At 42.1% G+C, this 19,382-nt stretch overlaps 1 protein-coding gene across 1 annotated transcript; it reads right to left on the bottom strand.

Annotated features, from left to right (window-relative positions):
• Positions 1 to 10,543: 10,543 nt before the first annotated feature.
• On the bottom strand, positions 10,544 to 14,174 carry LOC127471401 (relaxin-3-like). The gene is made up of 2 exons (XM_051788264.1): positions 13,890 to 14,174; positions 10,544 to 11,700 (listed from the first exon to the last, which is right to left on the bottom strand). The coding sequence occupies exons 1-2, from the start codon at positions 14,104 to 14,106 to the stop codon at positions 11,333 to 11,335; spliced, it is 585 nt and encodes a 194-aa protein (XP_051644224.1). The 5' UTR covers positions 14,107 to 14,174; the 3' UTR covers positions 10,544 to 11,332.
• Positions 14,175 to 19,382: the final 5,208 nt, after the last annotated feature.

The raw sequence follows: 19,382 nt of genomic DNA, 5'->3' as shown, positions 1-19,382 counted from the left end.
GAGATTGAGTCTGTAAGGCAGAGATGGCTAAGAGAGATTGCCTTTTAAGAGGCTACAGTTCTTAAGAGTTTGTTAGAAATTCCAATGTCTTGATTTGCATTACTTTGTCATCGTTCCCTATGACTTTCCTGTGACTTTACATGAAAATCACCACCACTTTTCCTTGAACAGAGTTGAATGCTCTTGTTAAATTTTGAGAAATTCAGTGGCAAAATGGAAAATACACACTCAAATACAAGCATGCAGACATATATACTTAATCTTCTCTACTGTAATGGAAGTAATGATTAAACTAATTCAGTTATCCCTTCCCACACATAAAAGGTATCTTGTTCTCAGAGCAAATTACCTGAAGATTTTATTCTGTGCTCCAAGGGGGTTTTGAAAAGAGTTTGCACGCTTAGTAATTCTTGTTCACAGTTATTGCTGTCGGGTCGATGCCATACACAGATCCCAAGGCACATATAGTCTGGAGCTTTGGGAGCAAGGCTTACTCACTGTCAGACACAACAGGGGGTGTAAGGGCTGGGGCAAGGTGCAGGGGGAGGAATCCCTGCATCTCTGAAGCAGCTGTGTGACAACCAAGCATTTACAAGGGCATTGATTAGAGGACCTTTCCATGAGGCCTTTATGAACCCTGGACTCACCTTTTTGGTATGTATCCTTTTGCACCATGGCTGTGGTGAAGACTGGTGACATAGCTAATTCATTTTTTGTAATACTGTCATTAAAAAAAGATTATTTAATTAAACTAAATTTTAATTGCTAGGAAACATCAGCAAAAACTACAGAAAGTGTATTTGAGCTTCTAACCCAGAACTGCAGGAGTGAGGTTTTATTTAGAACATGAACACAGAGTTTGATGACTGGATAGGTGGAATTGAGCTTCCCTACTTTTTGCATCCGTACTTTTGACTAGAATTCTTTTCTTTGCAGAAGAATTGAATAATAAATGGAAAGCATAATGGTATCCAATATTAAAAGGTCTCTATGAGATGCAACTTCAAATCTGTGAAGATCTCAGTAAAGAACACTTGCACACCATCAAGGCATTGGATATGGTCTTTGCTTCTCAGGTCTAAGCAAGGTTTTATTACTTTGCTGTAAGGTATATCACTCAAGGGCTATAAAGCAGTTGATATGGGCATATCGTGGTCTCTTTACAATAGCTTTTGGGACATCCCATGTTGCAAGGGTCTGGGCAACCAAGCTATTAAAGGAACAATATGATATGGATGAATGATCCTGCCCTAGAGGAGCTTTAGCTCCTGTGTTGGGGCTGTTGGGCCCCTGGGGACCTGTGGCTGTGGAGCCTGTCAGTCAGCATCTCCCACCAGTGTGCTCGGTTGGTAAGTGTGCACAGATTTGGAGCAGCCCAACCAGGACTGTGACTGTGCTGGACAAGGTGAAGCCTTGCTTAGAGACAGGAAGGGAGCAGAGCACTAGCATACTGTGCTGTGATCCAGCAGGAAGGCATACAGTAGGGGTTATCAAAGTCCAGCAGCACACAGAGGCAGGATGTGCTGAGGTAGATGTGACTGAGGTGGAGCTGCTCCATGTTGGAACTGAGCTGCCACCTAAAAGCCCTACAGTAAGGCAGGTGGGAAGAAGGGATGTGGTCCCCAGACTGAACTCTGACAGGGGTGATGACTGGGACTGGTCTGAGACAATTTTATATGGGTGTGTGAGACGAGAGAGTGAGAAGCCTGTCCCATGTTCGCTTTGCTTAATATATTAAACAGCAGTGTCTAATAGTTTGATGCCCCACCCAAACAGCAGCATACTACTCATTTCAGTGACTGTTTTCCATTGCCAACCTCACTCACCAAGCTAAGGGCCACTAATGCAGAGCCACTGGGTGCCAAGTAGGAAAACAAACACTTCTCTGGCATCAGACTGGGCTTTGCCATCTGAAACAGCCACCAAGCAATGTACTAGTAAAAACACAGAATTGTCGAATCATCAGGGTTGGAAGAGACCTTTAAGATAATCAAGTCCAACCAGTGCTTTGGGGCAACAACAAAAGCCACAGGAGTGCATAGGCACTGAGAAATAGGAATTTCTATGAAATCAAGATGGCCTTAAAATTAAGATTCAACTAAGAACGAGTTTTAAGGATTTTAAGTTTAGAATGGGAACTCTGTCTTTTTTAAGTACCTCTCCCTTAGGCACCTAGGCAAAACTTTTGGATCTCTCCAAAACACTTTTTTAATCCAAATTTGCTTTCTATGCCTGTATTTTGAGATCTTCAAATTACATGATTGAACAAAGAGGAAGATGTCAAATGTACTCTGCTTGCATAACAAATGACAGAATGGAATATTTAAAATTTTCAGACAATCTTGAGTCTTGAACTAGTGCACCTGATTATACAGACAAGAGATCTCAACTTGTTTCTTTTTAATAATATATGATAAGAATGTAATTGTGTCAGATGACTTCAATAAATATACCTACCACCTTTAAAAGACTCTCAGAAGAACTGGAAAGGTGGGGAGAACCAAAAGCTGGATTAAATATCCCATGAGAAAAAAAAGGATACTATTGCAGAGTTGTATCAGAAGTACCATAAATCAGACTACCTAAACAAGGATAGCAAAAAAGTCCTGTTTGAGTTCAAAGTATGTGATCTATAGAAATATTTTAGGTATGTACAATCAGTTTTACCTGGGTGGTGTGTGATTTAATGGTGCACGATGGAAGAAAATTAATATCTTGTTTTATTCCCTCTATAATACAGCTGCAATCATATTATAGATTTCTTAAGATGAAAAAAAAATCCTACAAATGTAATAGCTATTAATGATTTTGCTCTGCCACTATAATATTGTCTACTCTTTTACTGAACCTAGACACTACTTTTAACCTTAGTCTTTATGTATATGTAATAATTTTTACATCATTTTTAGAAAACTTCATTAGAAAATTTAATATTAACCAATCAATTCTTTAAATTAGTTAAATTTATCTGAGTACCTAGCTCAAGGGTATTGCAATTCACTTAAAATTGCAGTAATTTCCCCCCAGCCAGAACTCCAGTTCACGCTCATAATTGTATTATTGAGTTCAACTAACGTGAACAATGAAGCAACTAACGTGAACAATTACATCAGGAGCAGTTGAAAAAAGCAGCTGTTAAATGTCGATGCTGGTGTGTTGCCTGAGCTACAGATGTTTGAGCTCTAATCAGATCAATAGACTTTTCTAGCTATGTTATTAAAACTCTCAGCCAGGTCTCTACTAGAACTGGCTTCTCAAAAACACTGATCTGTCAATTAAAAAGGTAAATCAAACTTAATATCTAGTCTGTGTACAGCAGCTTTTGCACGTATATCCTTATATGTTTTAATACTCCTTTATTTTCTAAAACTTATGACTATATGTTGGTCTTTTTTTTTTCTTATGTCCTCTGTGTTCACATTCTCAGCCATATCTTTTGTAGTGGCTGTAATTAAATAATACATTACCTTCCAGGTGTTTTTTCCATGTTATGCAGAGTGCTTCAACACCTTTCCAGAACTTTCTGGGTAGTCTGTGTCCTTCTGTATCACTTTCTCATCAAAATGGTAATTGAAATTTCCTATTAGTGTGAAGTTTTTATGCTTTTGGTAAGTCCTTTGATCATGCAGAGAAAGTCTCATCTCCATTAACAACTTTATTTACAGCCTACCATAATCCCCTACGTGACAGCAATATTGCTTTTACTGAGAAATGCTTAGTCACTCTAGATTCCAAAAGCCCTTCTGGACTAAATAATAAGAATAAACATCCTTAAAATAGCCTTTCAGTCTTAGCTATCTTTCCTGAACAGATTGTACTTGCCTGTGTGAACTATCCTACCAAATCTCTATCATGCCAACTAGGGCATGATTTTGAATATGATTTAAGACATTGAGCCATTCCTCTTTCCTGTCCTCTTGCATTACTATGTAATAAACTAATTACAGTGTGTGTAGATATAAATAAGGTAGTTATCTGCTCATATATAATGAACAACAGCATATAAATACTTACATATAGTTAACTATGATGTGTCAGCTTACCACATCAGGAAAATACTTCCTTCCACATATAAGTCTTTATATAAATTCTTGTTTTCTATGTGGCTCCATGGTTTGTATCCTGATCTGCACTCCTGCAGGGGAAATCTCAGGGGAATGCAGGTTGGCAGGACCTCAGTAAGGCTCCTGTCCTACACCCTGCCCACAGCAGGATCAGTTGTATGGTCCTACCAGGCTCCTTGAGGCATTACCCAGACAGGGCCTGAAAATTCCTCAAGGCTGGAGGCAGCACAGATTTCCTGGATCCTAGCCCTGCTGCCAGGCTCTCCTCATGGGCTAGAGGCTTCTTTTTTGTCTGCCAACTGAGCCTCTGGTGTTTCGCTTCATCACCATTGTATCTCATCTTCCCCACTGAAGAGCCTTGCTCCTTGATGACCTCTTTGTTGATAGCAGAAGGCTGTGTCATGGGGTTATTTCTGGATCCTCCAATTACCCATTCAGGTCAACTGATTTAGTTTAGCCACAGTCTAAGCTTGTGGTTAAATTTAGACTCAAAGGTAAAACTTAAGAGATTATTGTGTCTGACCATTCAGGAGCCACTCTGGCAGTCACAGTCTCACCACCCAAGACTTTCACTGCTGGGACCAAAGCCCCTTTACAGTGGGCAGCTCCAGTGAGCTGATGGGTGTCCTGCCTCACTCCCAACACACCCACTCAGTCAGACCAGGTTTTCTTATCAGTAACACAGTCAAAGCCCGAGCTGGTGCCTCCAAGGAAGAACCCTGAACACAGGAATCCCTGGGCTTTTATACCATGACAGTCAGTGCACTAGAAGGTCTCAGTCCTCCTCTTTGGCTTCTGCTGTCTCTGAGTGTCCAGTGACCTGGCTGGTGCCACAAGCCCCCACGCCCTTTATTAGACAAAAGTTCGGCACCAGTTCATGGCCTCTTGTCTTGGCTGCCACAATCCAGAGCTCAATCTGCACCTCGCTCTGCAGCCACACACCAAGCTACCTGCGCTGAATGTGTTCCTCAACACCTCAATGCTGCAAGGCTGAAAGAGGCAATAGTTAAGCCAAGTTAGGAATGCACACCAGTGACAGACACACACTGCCATGAAAAAAAATTATACCATGAGCAGGACGGGTGCTTTTTTTTTTTTTTGAGTCCAAGTCACTGTGATTTTCTGAGGCTTGAGTTTAGAATAGGTGCATAGCTCCGATCATCTCTAGAACCTATTTTTTAACAGGCTGTTTCCTGATCAATAATGATTTTAACTTCCAATATGGCCCTTCTGTGTGGCCTAGAACTCTGCAAACTCAAACTTAGCTGACTGACGAATTTTGAGATGGCTGCTGTTGCCTGAGTGAAATTTTGGACAAGCTTGGAGCCACAATAAGAGAAAAAGCTTGCGTGTACTTAAGAGTGGATTGACACAGCTGTAATAACTAAGGGTCTACCAAGAGAAGAGTCTGAAGGGCACAGCAAGAACTTGGAAGTGTGCTTCCACATATAAATGCCAGGAATTGCAGTGTAGTCTAAAAATCCTGAGAAAGAGGACATGTAGACACTGAAAGATGAGGTTACAATGAATAAAAAGTGCTCTCTGAGTGTATCTCTTTGAAGATATCTGCACTCCGCAGCTCGAAGAGTCAATGCAGACAAGCAGCTGAGGGAACAGGCAGGAAGCTGTACCTACACACTGCAGTGTTGGGCTGGAAACCATCTAAGTTTCCAAAAGCAAAGCTGAGAATGCTTCTCTTTCATTAGGTGGATAAGCCTGCAAAAAATAAACAAAGGTTAAAAGTTAAGCTAAATTACACTCACATCTGGCAAATAAGGTCTGACTGGTTGCTGGACAACTGGAACAATACAGAAGACCAGGCCTTCTTTCATAGCCCATTCAGATTTTGAGCCATCTAATTTGAACACACACACACACACATACACACACACACACACACACACCATGCAGCACTCAATGAGGGTGAAAGAAAGCCCAAAGAACTAGTGCTGACAGACTTAGGATGAATGTTGGAAATGTAGGAAGTCTGACAAGGTGTGGAAAGAACCCAACTCTGCTCAGCAATGGAAGTGCAGCAATACTGCTACAAACCTTAGGAGGTTCTGAAAAGTTACACTGCTATTCAAGTAAGTTGGCCCAGATTGTTCAGGGCTGGAAGGATCCATGGGATGAATCTTAACATCCCTTAAGCCAGGAAGGTGTCCTAGTTGTCATCATAGAACACACCAGCCACTTACTAATGTTACTGAGTCGCTCCAGGGCCAACACCTACCACATATGAGCAGGACAGGAATTTTGACCTGCCTACTGAAGTCTCTGCCTCTCAGAAGTTCTGCACAGAGGGCACTAGACTGCTGTGGGCAGCATGGCACTGCATGGGAGCCCTCAGCCCAGTGCTACGATCTCAAATGAAAAACGAGCAGGAGGAAAAGTGTATCATTGCACTGTGCTGCTGCATGGGAAACACCTCAGATTTCATCTCTCGGCACAGGGACAAAAAGAGGCAAAGCTATATAGACAGAGAAGTATTTCAACAGTGGCATTTGGTCAAGACTAGTTGCTGCTGAACTCAATGACGTCTGCAGTGCCAGAAGCATATGGTCAGAGGCAAACTACACCAAATTGCTGTCACATGTGTGTAGCAATTTCAATAAATAAGCCACTGAGGAATGATATTAGGAGAGCTGAAATCACGGTGACCCTGTTCTGGCTCAGAGGCAGGAAGTGTGATCTTGCTGCACTCTCCTTTCCTCTTGTTGGACAAAGTAGCTCCTGATGAGGCACTCCTCAGTGCCAGAAGGGATGCATCACTTGCCGGCTGAGATCTCATGGAAACTGAAAGGAGCTGCAGCATCTCAGGTCAAACATTACAATCCACAGAAGGTTACCCAGAAAAGACAAAGCAGCATAGTTGTCTGGAGGCTGTTTGGCTGGCCTACTTTGAAGGGTGGTATCCAGAATTTTTCAAAGCTCAAAGGTTGACAGCCAGGTTTTTGCTGTCATCTGAGGTTCTGTACACGAGAGATACACTACCTCACTCAGCTGCGTTAAGAATGATGCGCTCTTTAAAAATCATGGAGAAACCTCTGGCTTTACACACTCTAAGGTTAAAATAAGAAAGTAGGCTGCAGCTGAGGAACATTTAGCAATGCAAATCAAGTATAGGAAACTTCGAGGAAAAATGTAAGTAGTAGGGAGCTTAGGTGAAGAAAAAGAGGCTGATGCACAGACTAGAGAATTTACTTTCCTTCACATTAGTGCTGGTTCTCTAGAGTTTGCAGGCAAGAAAGAGGACCGGACAAGCATACTGTTACAGTGAACTATCTAATATCAAGACCTGACCACAAAGCAGGTGGCACAAAGCAGTCTAACAATCAAATAAGTCTGTTGGAACTAAAATCCAGGGAAAGAAGCCAACATTTCAGGTGTTTGTTCCCAAGATACATAAAAGCTGTGCAATGACAGAATGGCAGTGTGGCACAAATGAGGAAAGGACCCTCTTTCAGCTACTTGCTGACATGTGTGAGTGATTGCAGGGCAGCAGATGTGATACAAGTTTATCCAGGTTCTGCTCTGCTGAGTAGGAAATCTATTGAGATTCTGCTGCCTGCTGAGGAGGAAAGACAGTATGCTCAGAAAATCTTCTTAAATCTCAGAGTGCTAATACTAGGTCTGTCTCCAGCTTTGTCAGAAGGTAGAAATAAAGACATTTTTTTCCTGCCTGTCAGTGAAGGTAAAAAAAAAAAGAAAAGAAAAGCACATGCCACAATAACTCAGGAATTTAGATGTTATACTCTCTGGTTTAAACAACTGGCAAAGTAAAGAATGGACCAAATAGGACCAGAGTTTAGGAGGGAGATGTATCTTTCAGGTCTCTGGGATTTGCTAGACAGTTCTCTGAGGCACATTTAGTGTTCTATCTATGGTCAAAGTTACACATCATCACCATTTGAGGTCCTTGGCTCTAACTATACCACAATCAACACATTGCATAATGCTTTACATGAAAGTTCCATGAGGTTTAAAAGAAGGCAGTAGCAGGAAGCAGAGATGGAAAACCTGTTGTTATGTACTGCTGTGAATTATTCCCATGCCTTTGGGCATTGTTCAAGGAGCTTAAAGTCAGACCTGAATCACACTACACATACACCCACAAATAACACACTACAAATACCCCATAGTGAAAAAAATTCCCCAAACCACCCAGAATACACTCATGAACACACAAATGGCACTGCTAACATGGAAATGTGCTGGTATACCATTTTTTACTCAGGAATTCAAAATACTGCTCAGAAGACGGCTCACATATCTTATTAAATTACCCAAAAATTGGGCACTTCCTGTGCATTAAGACTACAACAACAGGACTCTAAGCAATCTCTGTAAGCAGCAAGTTGCTCAAACAATACTTTTCTCAATACCTAATTTCTCTGTGAAAGAAATGGGTGAAAAACCTCAACTTCTGCCTTGTAAAAAAGTGTATGTTTCTGAAGAGTTGTGATGGTAAGCACAGTGTGCTGCCTTGAACTGCTGTGCTCACATTTATGCTGCTAGATACATGTGGCAGCACTCCCCAAGGAGCTTTCAGCCGAGACAGTGTCCTTGTGGTCTGCTACGTGCATCAACACCCAACTCAGTCATTATTTTACGTTTTTAGCTATCTGCTTCAAAGCATGTTTGCTTCCTCTACCTATTAGTCAGACACCTCATTTTACATGAAAAGCTTGCTTCTGGTCTTAAAAAAGTATCTTTGGACACTGAGTTATGTGAGCAGTAAGCAGATGGCCCCCTTTAGACCTATTGCAAACAAGTGACATGTAATTGTCACCTTTGGTTATATTGCAAAGAAACCACTATAAAATACAGCCTAGTGTCACAAAAGATCTTCAGTCTTTGAACACTCGATTTGCTTTAAAAGAAAGAAAACCTTTGCACACTACAATACATAAATACTTCCTTACTCTGAAATAGACTTAATTTCTATCTATGCCCTCTGCCTGTGCCATGGCTGACCTGCTAAAGCTGTTACAGACTGTGATGCCTATTAAAAAATCAAATGAAAACACAAATTTCGCCATTTCTCTGGGTTGACTCATACCTCTGAAAAAAGCCTGTTTATTTTAGATAACGGCTGATTTTTCTATTTATAATCCCATTTCAGCCTGAAACAGTTCCTCTCAAACATTGATTTCCACTGGAAACGTAACCCAGCAAGTTAAACTTCAGATTGCTCCATTCAAGACTTAAGCTTACAAATTTATGGTTTAAACTACATCTTTGTTTCACTCAAGCCTGCTATCACCATATTCACCTTTCCCAGTATTCCTTTTTAAAAGCTTGGGAGATGGTTTTCTAGCAAAACAAACAATGCATACAGGCTAATTTTCAGTTTCATCAAGCATGGCATTTTCACATTGTTCCTTTTCTTAGGGTTTCTACGTAACTCTTATTTTCCACCTTACTACTAAGAAATCTTACCTCCAAAAGCCCTTGATCCTGCTCAAAACTAAGGAATACTTCCCCTCAAACTTCTCCCGTATTCTTCTAGGAAATCCTAATATAAACTAGGAGTCTCCAAAACCAAAACTATTTGTGAGGTGAAGTTGGTGGAACTCAACCTATAGAAGTTTAGCTAACTTGTTGAAAAAAAACCTCCCAAAACTATAGCAGAATTTTACACAGTTTTTCCACTCAGAGTGCAAAAAGCATCTTAGAGTAGATGCAACAATGATGTTTAAGAAGAAAACTCATCTCTTCATAAATATTGTTGTTACAATGACAGAAGAGATGGTGCTTTTCATCTGGAAGATAACAGCCTTCATAGTGAATATCCATTCTGCCCTCTTTCTACTGAATAAATTTGATGTCTTTAAAAAAATAAAAAGATTGATAGATGCCTAATTGCTGCAGTAACAATATCATCTTAGGAAAAGGAATAAAGAAGTGATGTGATAATTGCAGGAAGCAGTAGTCTGATCAAGGAATACTTGTCAAAAGACAATTTGAAGAACAAAGCCAAAGGTAACAACTCCACAGTTTAAGCCATGAAGCGTACTCTGAGTCAACTCCTGCTACAAAGATAAGTTACCATGGGCATTATAGAGGTCAGAAAAAAAACAACCCTCATGTCTTGAACAATATAGCTAGAATGCTACTTGATACAGCTGAGAAAAACAGACAGGAAGGTAAAAGGACTAGGAACTACAAAGATGAAATTAGCCATCTATAAACACAGTAACAATTTGCAACTTAAATCTGAATTAGTGTAGACCAGCATACCGTAAGAACACACAGAAATAGGTCTGAATATCCGTACAGTAAGTTGCTTGATACACATCCCACACTCTCACTCAGCAGTAGTAGGGAAAAATGGGGAAGTAAACAACGAATAACAGAAGTGTTAGTACTCTAACTATTTAACTCCATTCATGAATATGAAGAAATATCTATATTTTAAATGTCATGCTAGGGTAAAGTTTCTAGAAAGACAATAATGCACAAAAACAATTCAGCAATTACAAGGAAATGTAAAAAGTGGGGTCAAACCGGCAAGATGAGTCAGTGTCAAGTGGAGTTTCGACTGGCAAAATATTCTTTCTGTAGAGCTTTGTAACATGGACCCCCTTTCAAGAATTTTGTTGAGTGTTACAAGGAAGCTGAAGAGGGACTCTTCATTAGAAACTTAGTGACACAAGTAGCAGTAATAAGTTCAAATGGAAAGAGGAGAAATTTAGGTTAGAAATTCTTCCCTGCGGGGGTAGTGAGATGGTGGAACAGGTTGCCCAGAGAAGTTGTCGGTGCCTCATGCCTGGTAGTGTTTAAGGCCAGTTTGGATGGGGCATTGAGCAACCTGATCTAGTGGAAGGTGATCCTGTCTATGGCAGAGGGGTGGAACTAGAATGGTCTCTAAGGTCCCTTCCAACACAAGCCATTCTATGTTTGTCCTGTTGACAGTCGAAGAGTAATTCCATAACACTTAGTATAATTACATTTTAATGAAATACTGAAATTCTTCCTAAAGTGTTACAAAGATATAATACATCTGTAATATAAGTGTTAAGGCTCAACATTAAAATGAAAAGACTTAGTAAAAATATAGATTAGAAGTTACTGCAGCAAAACAAAGTCATTGCAATTACATTTGTGGGTTTTTTTGTTGTGTTTTTTTTTTAAAGAAAACCAGCAATATTGACTGGCACATACAGACAAGATAAAATACAGTGAGAGTTTTCTTCCTCCATACAGTATTCAATCAAACAGCACTGCAACAAACATTGATTGCATGCATAAGTGCAGAGAGAATTTTAAACTCTACATATAGTACTGATTTCAGCTTTTGTACAGCCCCATTTGCAACACATTCCTGCCAAACCCAGAGACTCCCGTTTTCTTCTCGGAAGCCTGGCCCAAAGATAACTGCTTGATTCCATGGGATTTGCATTTCCTGTTCCTCCCCTGTCCTTTTGATCACCTTCCTCTACCTGGCGAACAAGTTCTTTGAAGTTGTCTGCCACAGGTACATATTCATTAAAGTAATTTAAACTATACAAGTCCTTAAATGTCTCCCATCCAAGAACTGGGCTGCTTCTCTGCAGCTGTTCCACTTCAGGATCTAAAACTGATTGCAGGTTGAAGCTTCCAAGTAGTTTGTTACTTGCTGTTTGCGCAGCACCTGTTTAAAGAGAAGACATTTTTAAGTTCACACTGTCGGAGCATTAAAAGAGCATACAATCCTAAGAAACAGCAATAAAACCTATTCAGTTAGTATCAAGTGAAGTACTATTATCAGGCACTTCAGAGTCTCCACACTATGCCTTACTTGTAGCTTACTTTTAGTGCAATCTATGTTTTAAAGTCTGTACTGCCTGTTGGACAAAGAGAGTACACAGCTACAACTGTGACTAAAGTAAAGGCATCCTATCACAACTGCAGTGTTACTGACAGAGAAACCTCAATTTTTCCACAGAAACAAAATTTTGTTGTAAAGACACGTATCCAGAAATATCACAGAGCTATGTCGTGTGGCACATGAATTACATTAGACCACTCCTCCCCTGTGCATAACCACACAAACTAGCATTGTGTGAAGAACAAACCTAGGAAGGACTAAATAAGCAAAAATCATATGTAAACTGCTTCTTACAGATTGCATTTTTCTATAGCTATTTTTAGCTGATGGTTTTCACTCATTTCTTTTCAAGGCATAGCAGAGGCTTGCAGAATTTACTTATGATGTGCTTCATCTCACTGTGTTCTCAAAAATCTAGCTCTACGTCCTTTCACCTCATACTGTTTCTCTTTATTTTAATTCTCCAAGGGAAGTGGCATTGCTTACTACAGCTAATGTGAAGGAAAGTGGTTTATTCAATCCTTAATTTAAAAAGAATCCAAAGTAAGTCTTTTTTTTTTGTGGTCTTAATACTGCTAATATGTTTTTTTTTGTTGTTTCAGAAAGCTGAAAGAAAACGAGACGATCCAGTGAATGTTATATTCACTTTAATATGGGTAATTAGTATATAGTAGCTCACTTTCAGATAGAACAGCTGCCTGAGTATGTACAAAAATAAAAGCGGCTGTAGTTACTTTACTAATTAGACAGTGACTGCTATTCAGTAGTCTTTTGGGATGGGAAAAACTTTAGTTAGAAATCATGCAGCACAGTGGGAGCTCCTCTGTGACTGCTGTTCTCAGAACCTGCAGTTAATAAAAGGAAAACAAAGTTTGCTGGGAAAGCACATAATCCTCACAGAGGCTGTAGACAAATAATTTGTTATAATTACAAAGGTAACTTTTATCTTTTACTCAACACCCAGGAAATCAGAATACTAGCTTCATTACCTGCCTGAGGTCTTAGGTTATTTCATTAACGGTGTGTTTAATTAAAAAAAAAAAAACTCTTCCATTGCACATTTTAGCCTTAATACCAACTTTTATCCTTATTAAATAGTAGTTTCACAATTCAAAATATCGACATAAACGAGAGTCACCACTTAAAATTACTGTTACCTTACTGCTACTGTAGTTTGCAAACACAGCCCAAAAGAGATCTGCTAACACTTTCTTAACATACTAGGCATCGGATATGCGACAGCAAAACTCTAAGGAACATTTTACCCATTAAGTGTTTCACCACAGACCCCTAAAGCAGTTCTTGCAGTCTAAATCATAACCAGAAGCACCAGAGAGTCCCGCCCATCCTCCAACGTGCCAACTCTTTGGTGTAGAGCAGCATAAGCGAGTGATAAAATCCCGCGCGATTCCACATCCATGGTGGTCCCGCACGTCCCGCGGGAGCTCTGCCGGGGACCACGGCGTCAGAGCTCCTGGCAGGGAGGGAGATCCGAGCTGGGCTCCCCCCGCAGCCGAGGATTTACTGAGCTTTGGGAAGGAGCAAAGCCGTAGCGAGGGGCATTCCCCACCGCTCCCCAGGGCGCATCAGCCCTCCCTGCATGGCCAAGAGAGGGGAAATGTGTGATTTTGTGGGATTTTAAAGTACAAGCGCCTTGGCCGCCAGCAGCCCTGAGCAACAGCGCGGTATCCGAACTGACCAAAAACTTTGCGGGTTATCCCGGCTAATAACCCCTCGGCACCTCCCGTGCCTTCCTCTCTGAATCACGAGGGTGTCCCTCCAGAATTCACGGAAAATGCCGACCAGGAACGAGAAGAAAAGCGGGACAGGGACGGGGACGCTCCGCGGCTCAGGGCGGGAAGAGCGAGCGGCACCTGGGGCGCTCGCCCTTCCCCGCTCCCTCCCATCCTGCCCGTGTCTTCTCACAGGCCCTGGCTCGGGAGCGGGCGAAGCGCCCCGACAGCCGCCGCCGCCCGTCCGCTCGCCCTCGGCCCCGCTCTCAGGACACTCACCGGCCGCGGGCGCCGGATCCACCGCCAGCAGGGAGAGCCGCTTCCAGCGGGACCCGCCGCAGGTGAAGATGACGGCGCGGATGAACTCCCGGCCGCACAGTTTCACCCCGTACGCGTCCCCCTCGCCCGCGGGCAGCGCGGCGCCGGGACGCCCCGGCGGTGCCGCGCACACCAGTGCCACCGCGGCGCACAGCAGTCGCAGCCTGGCCGCCCCCATCGCGCCGTCCCCGTCCCGCGGGCGCGTTCCCAGCAGACCCAACACCCGCCCCCTCTCCCGCGACCGCGGCGTCCAGCCCAGACCCTCTGCCCGCCGCCCGCCTTTTATGCGCTGCGGGCGGCGCTGAGTCACCGCCCCGGCCCCGACTCCGTGCCCCCTCCCCTTCCCCGGTCCCGCCGCTGCCGTCTCCCGTCAGGCGGTCGTCGTGCCTGAAGCCGGCGTCGAGGAGCCCTCGGGAAGCGCTGCTCCGTGTTCCTGCCCCTTGCTAGCTCTCGCGGCTCTTCACGCAGCCGGTGAAGATGCACCTCACCTTCGGCCTCCTGCCTCGGGCTCCCGGCCCCCCACCGACCCGGAGACACACTCCATCCCCTCCGCTGGGTCTGCACCTCAGTTTTTCCTGTTTGTGGTCAGGTGGTAGTTGCCAGTGCCCTCTCGAATTGTTCTGAAAATGTGAAAAACATCAGCTCAGCTGTTTTTTTCCCTAGCAGGTCTTGTAACTACTTCTACATCCTAAAAATGCCTGACACAAAAAGAAGCAAGTAAAGCAAAATAAATGCTCTTCCACAGGATTACTTCAGCTGTGGATACTTGAGGTGGGATTTCATAGCCTGGATTCCTCTCAAGTTTGTTGTTCTGGAGGCCTGAGTTCAGTGGCAGCCATAGGCACCCAAGTGTCAGAGATACCTTGGCTCCAACATGTGTGTCCTGGGGATGTGGAGTTCCACAGCTGTGTGTCTCACCAGCAGGCCCCAGCAGGCTCTCACTGGCAAGGGTGGTGTTCTTCAGACCACCAGGCAGAACTATGCACCCTGTGAAAGTAAACCTTGCTTCGGGATTTGTTTTTTTCCCCCAGCACAATAGGATATGAAGTGACTGCTTTTATAAAAAGTCATACTGTGGAGAAACAGGAAAGTTCATCTCTCTTAAAATATTTTGAAGCTGTTTTCTGTAGATCCTTTTGCATAAGGGCTGTGCTTTCTATCCCCAGAGTACTCAAAACTCAATCTAGAAGGAGGGCAAAGAGAAGACCTGCATCTGCAGACTCTGCTGTGTGTACAAAGGTGACTGATTCACTTGTGCTGGCAGTGAAGACATAGTCTCCAATCACCTCTTCAAGGAGGACTTGGTGTTTTACACTGAGTTGGATCTAGACTGAGGCTGTGCAGGTCTAAAATTGGGAGCAACCTGTGAAGTTGTTATTGTGGTCAAACCCCAGCCACCCACCAAGCCCCATACAGCCACTCACTCCCTCCCCCACCAGCAGGATCAGGAAGAGAATCAGAAGGGTAAAAGCCAGAAAACTCATGAGTTCAGATAAAGACAGTTTAATAGGGAAAGAAAAAGTCCTACACACAAGCAAAGCAAAACAAGGAAGTAATTCACTGCTTCCCATGGGCAGGCAGGTGTTGAGCCATCTCCAGGAAAGCAGGGCCCCATCGCACCTAACAGTCACTTGGGAAGACAAACGCCATCATTCCAAACATCTCCCCCCTTCCTTCTTCTTCCTCCCCACTTTTTATACTGAGCATGATGTCATACGGTCTGGAATATCCCTTTGGTCAGTTTGGGATCACCTGTCCTGGCTGTGTCTCCTTCCAACCTCCCATGAACTCCCAACTTTCTCACCGGTGTGGCAGCATGGAAAGCAAAAAAGGCCTCGGCTCTGCGCAAGCACTGCTCAGCAATAACAAAAACATCTCCATATTATCAACCCTGTGTTCAGCACAAATCCAAAACACAGCCCCATACCAGCCATTGTGAAGGAAATCAACTCTACCCCAGCCAAAACTAGTACAGTTGTCTACATTTGACCTTCCTTTTTAGTCCAGTCTTTTAAGTGTTTAGACAGTGGTATGTCTTCAACATAGGCACCATCATCCAGATGTTAGTAGGATGCAGTCTGCAGAAGTGAAGCCTGCTAATCTGAAATTCCTGAAGAACAAAACCTTGACCTGTTTTTCCCTCATTTGAAGTCTTACCTACTATTCTGTTACAGACAAGTTGTGCAGAGATAACCACACCTTGCATTTTGAGAGAGCAGCACCTTGATTTTGTCTTGTGACTTTTTCTGAAAATACCCATCCCATTAGTGAACTTACTGATTGTAAGCAGTGTTCTAGATAAGGGAATTGTTTTCAGTGACTGGAAACCTGAAGTTGTGCAAAAGCACTACCAGGACAAGGCAATAAGGAAAGTGCCTCCTGAGCTGGGCAGTGACTGGTCTGATGACTCACTTAGCTTGTAAACTAATATAATTGATTTTATACCCTACTTTGATGCCCATGTCCAATATTTTTTCCAGTCTCTAAAAGCAGTAAAATGTAAAATGTGTCTATCTCAGAGTTTTTACCAGGAAATTTCAAGAGAAGTTCCCAGATAGCAGGCTGATTTGTCAGTCTAGCTGGAAAATTCCTGACTCTCCACATGCTTCAGTTTCAAATTTAACTGGACCATCAGTTACTGTGGCATCCCATCTAGCTCCCCCTACCCAAAGACAGACATTATGATGGGTTTTTTTTAAGAACACCACTTTTGCAACTATCTGAAGAACATAACCTCTAATGGCAGCTGCTAAATGCAAGCACTTAAAGAGACTGGAAAACAAATAGTTCACAACAGCTATTCTGACCTCACTGCTTCTTCACAAGGGCTACTGAATGTAAAAGACAATACTTTCTGTGCTTTCCGTTAAGCTTGTTGGTATTTGATAGAGCACGAGTTGTCAAAGAGACCTTGGAGGGAATACCTTTCCTAATGCCTCAGGGAAGCCTCACTGCAGCATTCTTCATCACTCTTCCTGAAAAGCATAGGCTGTGAATGCTCTCTTCATAGGATTAAAGACTGCAACACCAGGCACCGAGTTAATGAGTTTTATTAAGGATCATATCTGAACGAGCTGGCAGTAGCTTGACATTGCTTAATGTTACCATCCTTAATGCAGTTTCATTAGTAGGGTGCTCATGTATTGTGCAGTACGTCCAATATACTGACTCAATGCAAGTATTTTGTATCTTTCAGTTTCCTAAACCAAGGTAAAAATAATTGTACTATTTCTCCCCTTCCACTAAATTATTAATCTGTTGTGCAATAGCAAACTTTATAGAGGGTAGAAGATGTTTCACAAAAACTGCTGGCTAAAATGGCTTTAACAATACCTCAATAGCCTTGAATACCTTGAAGACTTATTCCCATGTTAAATGACAGACAATCTACACAGAAAATCAGTGCTAGGACAGAAATGTACAGACTTAATTAGATTTTTTCCAGAGACTTTGTTTCAAATTCATGCAATTCACTACTGCAAGAACAGTTTTGGAAAGCTGCTCAAACATGAATTTAAAATATTTCTTAAATTATTTCTTATTTGCTTAGCACCACACAGGATTCTGTAGGAAAGGAAAAATACCACTGTATCCATGTGATTGGTGATCAAGCACCAGCATTATCCAGTTATCTTCATTGTGGGGTTTAGGAAGAAATTCAACCTTAAGAAGCCTTATAATTAAAAAATTAAGAGATCCATGCATTATTGAATAATGAAGACTAAGACTGATTAGTCTTGCAAATAAATAATAATGCAGAAACAATCTTTTTTGTATATGTCCATGTAAGTGCTTTCCTTTTCTACTTTTAAAAGCAGTGATGTGCTGTCACAACCATAAAATAACTTCAAAACATTTAGAAAGGGGCTGGAATTTTCAACTTTCCCTATTGTAAGGAAGGGTACCAAACTGGATTCCCCAACTGGCTTTGTTTGTTTCTCCTCAATACTCATGTATCCCATCAAAATCAGATTAACAAGAGAAGTGTGGGGCAGGCACTTGGGGCTCACAGATGGCACGCACTTTATTGAGTTCTGTAAATAAAATATATCCATAATTAGAACACAAGGAGTTTTGACATCCTAATCATGACTGACCTGTCAGTTTCCTGGAATAATCCTGCTCCAAGTGATACTGACTCAGGATACATGGTTATCAGACATTATAATCAGGAAAACCAACAGGATTACGGTGCTAAAACTAGTGCCCTCAGGCCAGAACAAGGTCCCCCTGGAGTTACTCTCCTTTTTTTCCCCCGTGATTCATGGAAACAGAGACAGTTGCTGTGATATATTAAAGTAAGTCTAACAGCTGAGGCCAGCTAAGCCCAAATGACAGAAAGGAGCAGGATGTTTTAGGTGTTTTATTTATTTCCCTAACAGGTATGATGATTATGGGCAACTTGTGCTGTAAACATCTATTTCCCTTTAGTAAACCTAGTCACAGGTAAGCTTTCCTGCTTTCTTTCATTGTTCTCTGAAGGAAATCATACCATTAAACCACTCTGTTTCTGTCACTATGTGACCGATATGACTGGGCATGGCACATGCAAACATTTTGATTAATACACTGGCAGTAGAATAAACACCCTGTAAAGAAGAATGAGCATCTTCAAAACAAAAGCATGCATTTATCAAGGAAAAAAAAGCAAAGCTAACAGTAAAAAAATAAAGGCAATAAAGGTGACTAACTCTTAACTTCTTGATGATCTTTGGCACATTCTATGTAGCCCATTTAAATCCATTTTTGGATTTGCATTATACTGGCCTGCTTAGAGCCCGTATTTTTTCCCTTACAAATTTGGTAACTTTCACTGATACTTACTGTGTAATGCTGAATTAAACTTGCCCCATTTCTGTCACTTTTAGTGTGGAGTCTTGCAATGGATTAACACTACTGATCTAAGTTCAAACTTTGGGAGAAAAAAAATAAAATCAAATTTGGCTAGGATGGAGTAATAAATAGTGACCTCATTATCTCCTAGAACTGCTGTCTAGGCCATTATTTTGCTTAGCCTTCTTCCTTTAACACCACCTTTTGATCCAGCCAAAGCCCCCCTGTGGGGCTCAGAGCCCCTTCCTCGTGGCTCACAACATGGCCACCACTGCACAACAACCAAACAACAACTCATCTCTTCCCGTGAGCTTGTGGGATGTTGACATTTTTCCAGGAGCGCTCATTGGACAGAACTCCAAAACTTCCAGGGGTTTCCACCCCTTGGGGTCTACCACTTTCCTTAGCCTCTGGGGGAAAACAAGATTCAAACCACTACAACACCATAGCCAGCAATATGTCACAAACACACAGATACTGATTCCTAATTCACAGTGCATATAATTAGGGTATTTCCTAATTTTCTAGGATTTGTAAGTAAAACTGTTGTATGGGCTATTAATACTGCTCTCTTGTGGAAATGTCTTTCATAGGTTTAAAAGATGAGTTAAAAAGCACAGA

This window comes from Manacus candei, unplaced genomic scaffold, assembly GCF_025592945.1.
Source record: "Manacus candei isolate 608988 ecotype Guabito, Panama unplaced genomic scaffold, ASM2559294v1 h1tg000024l, whole genome shotgun sequence".
Lineage (NCBI taxonomy): Eukaryota > Metazoa > Chordata > Aves > Passeriformes > Pipridae > Manacus > Manacus candei.
The sequence above is the reverse complement of the archived record's forward strand: the minus strand, read 5'-3'. Positions and strand labels throughout refer to the sequence as shown.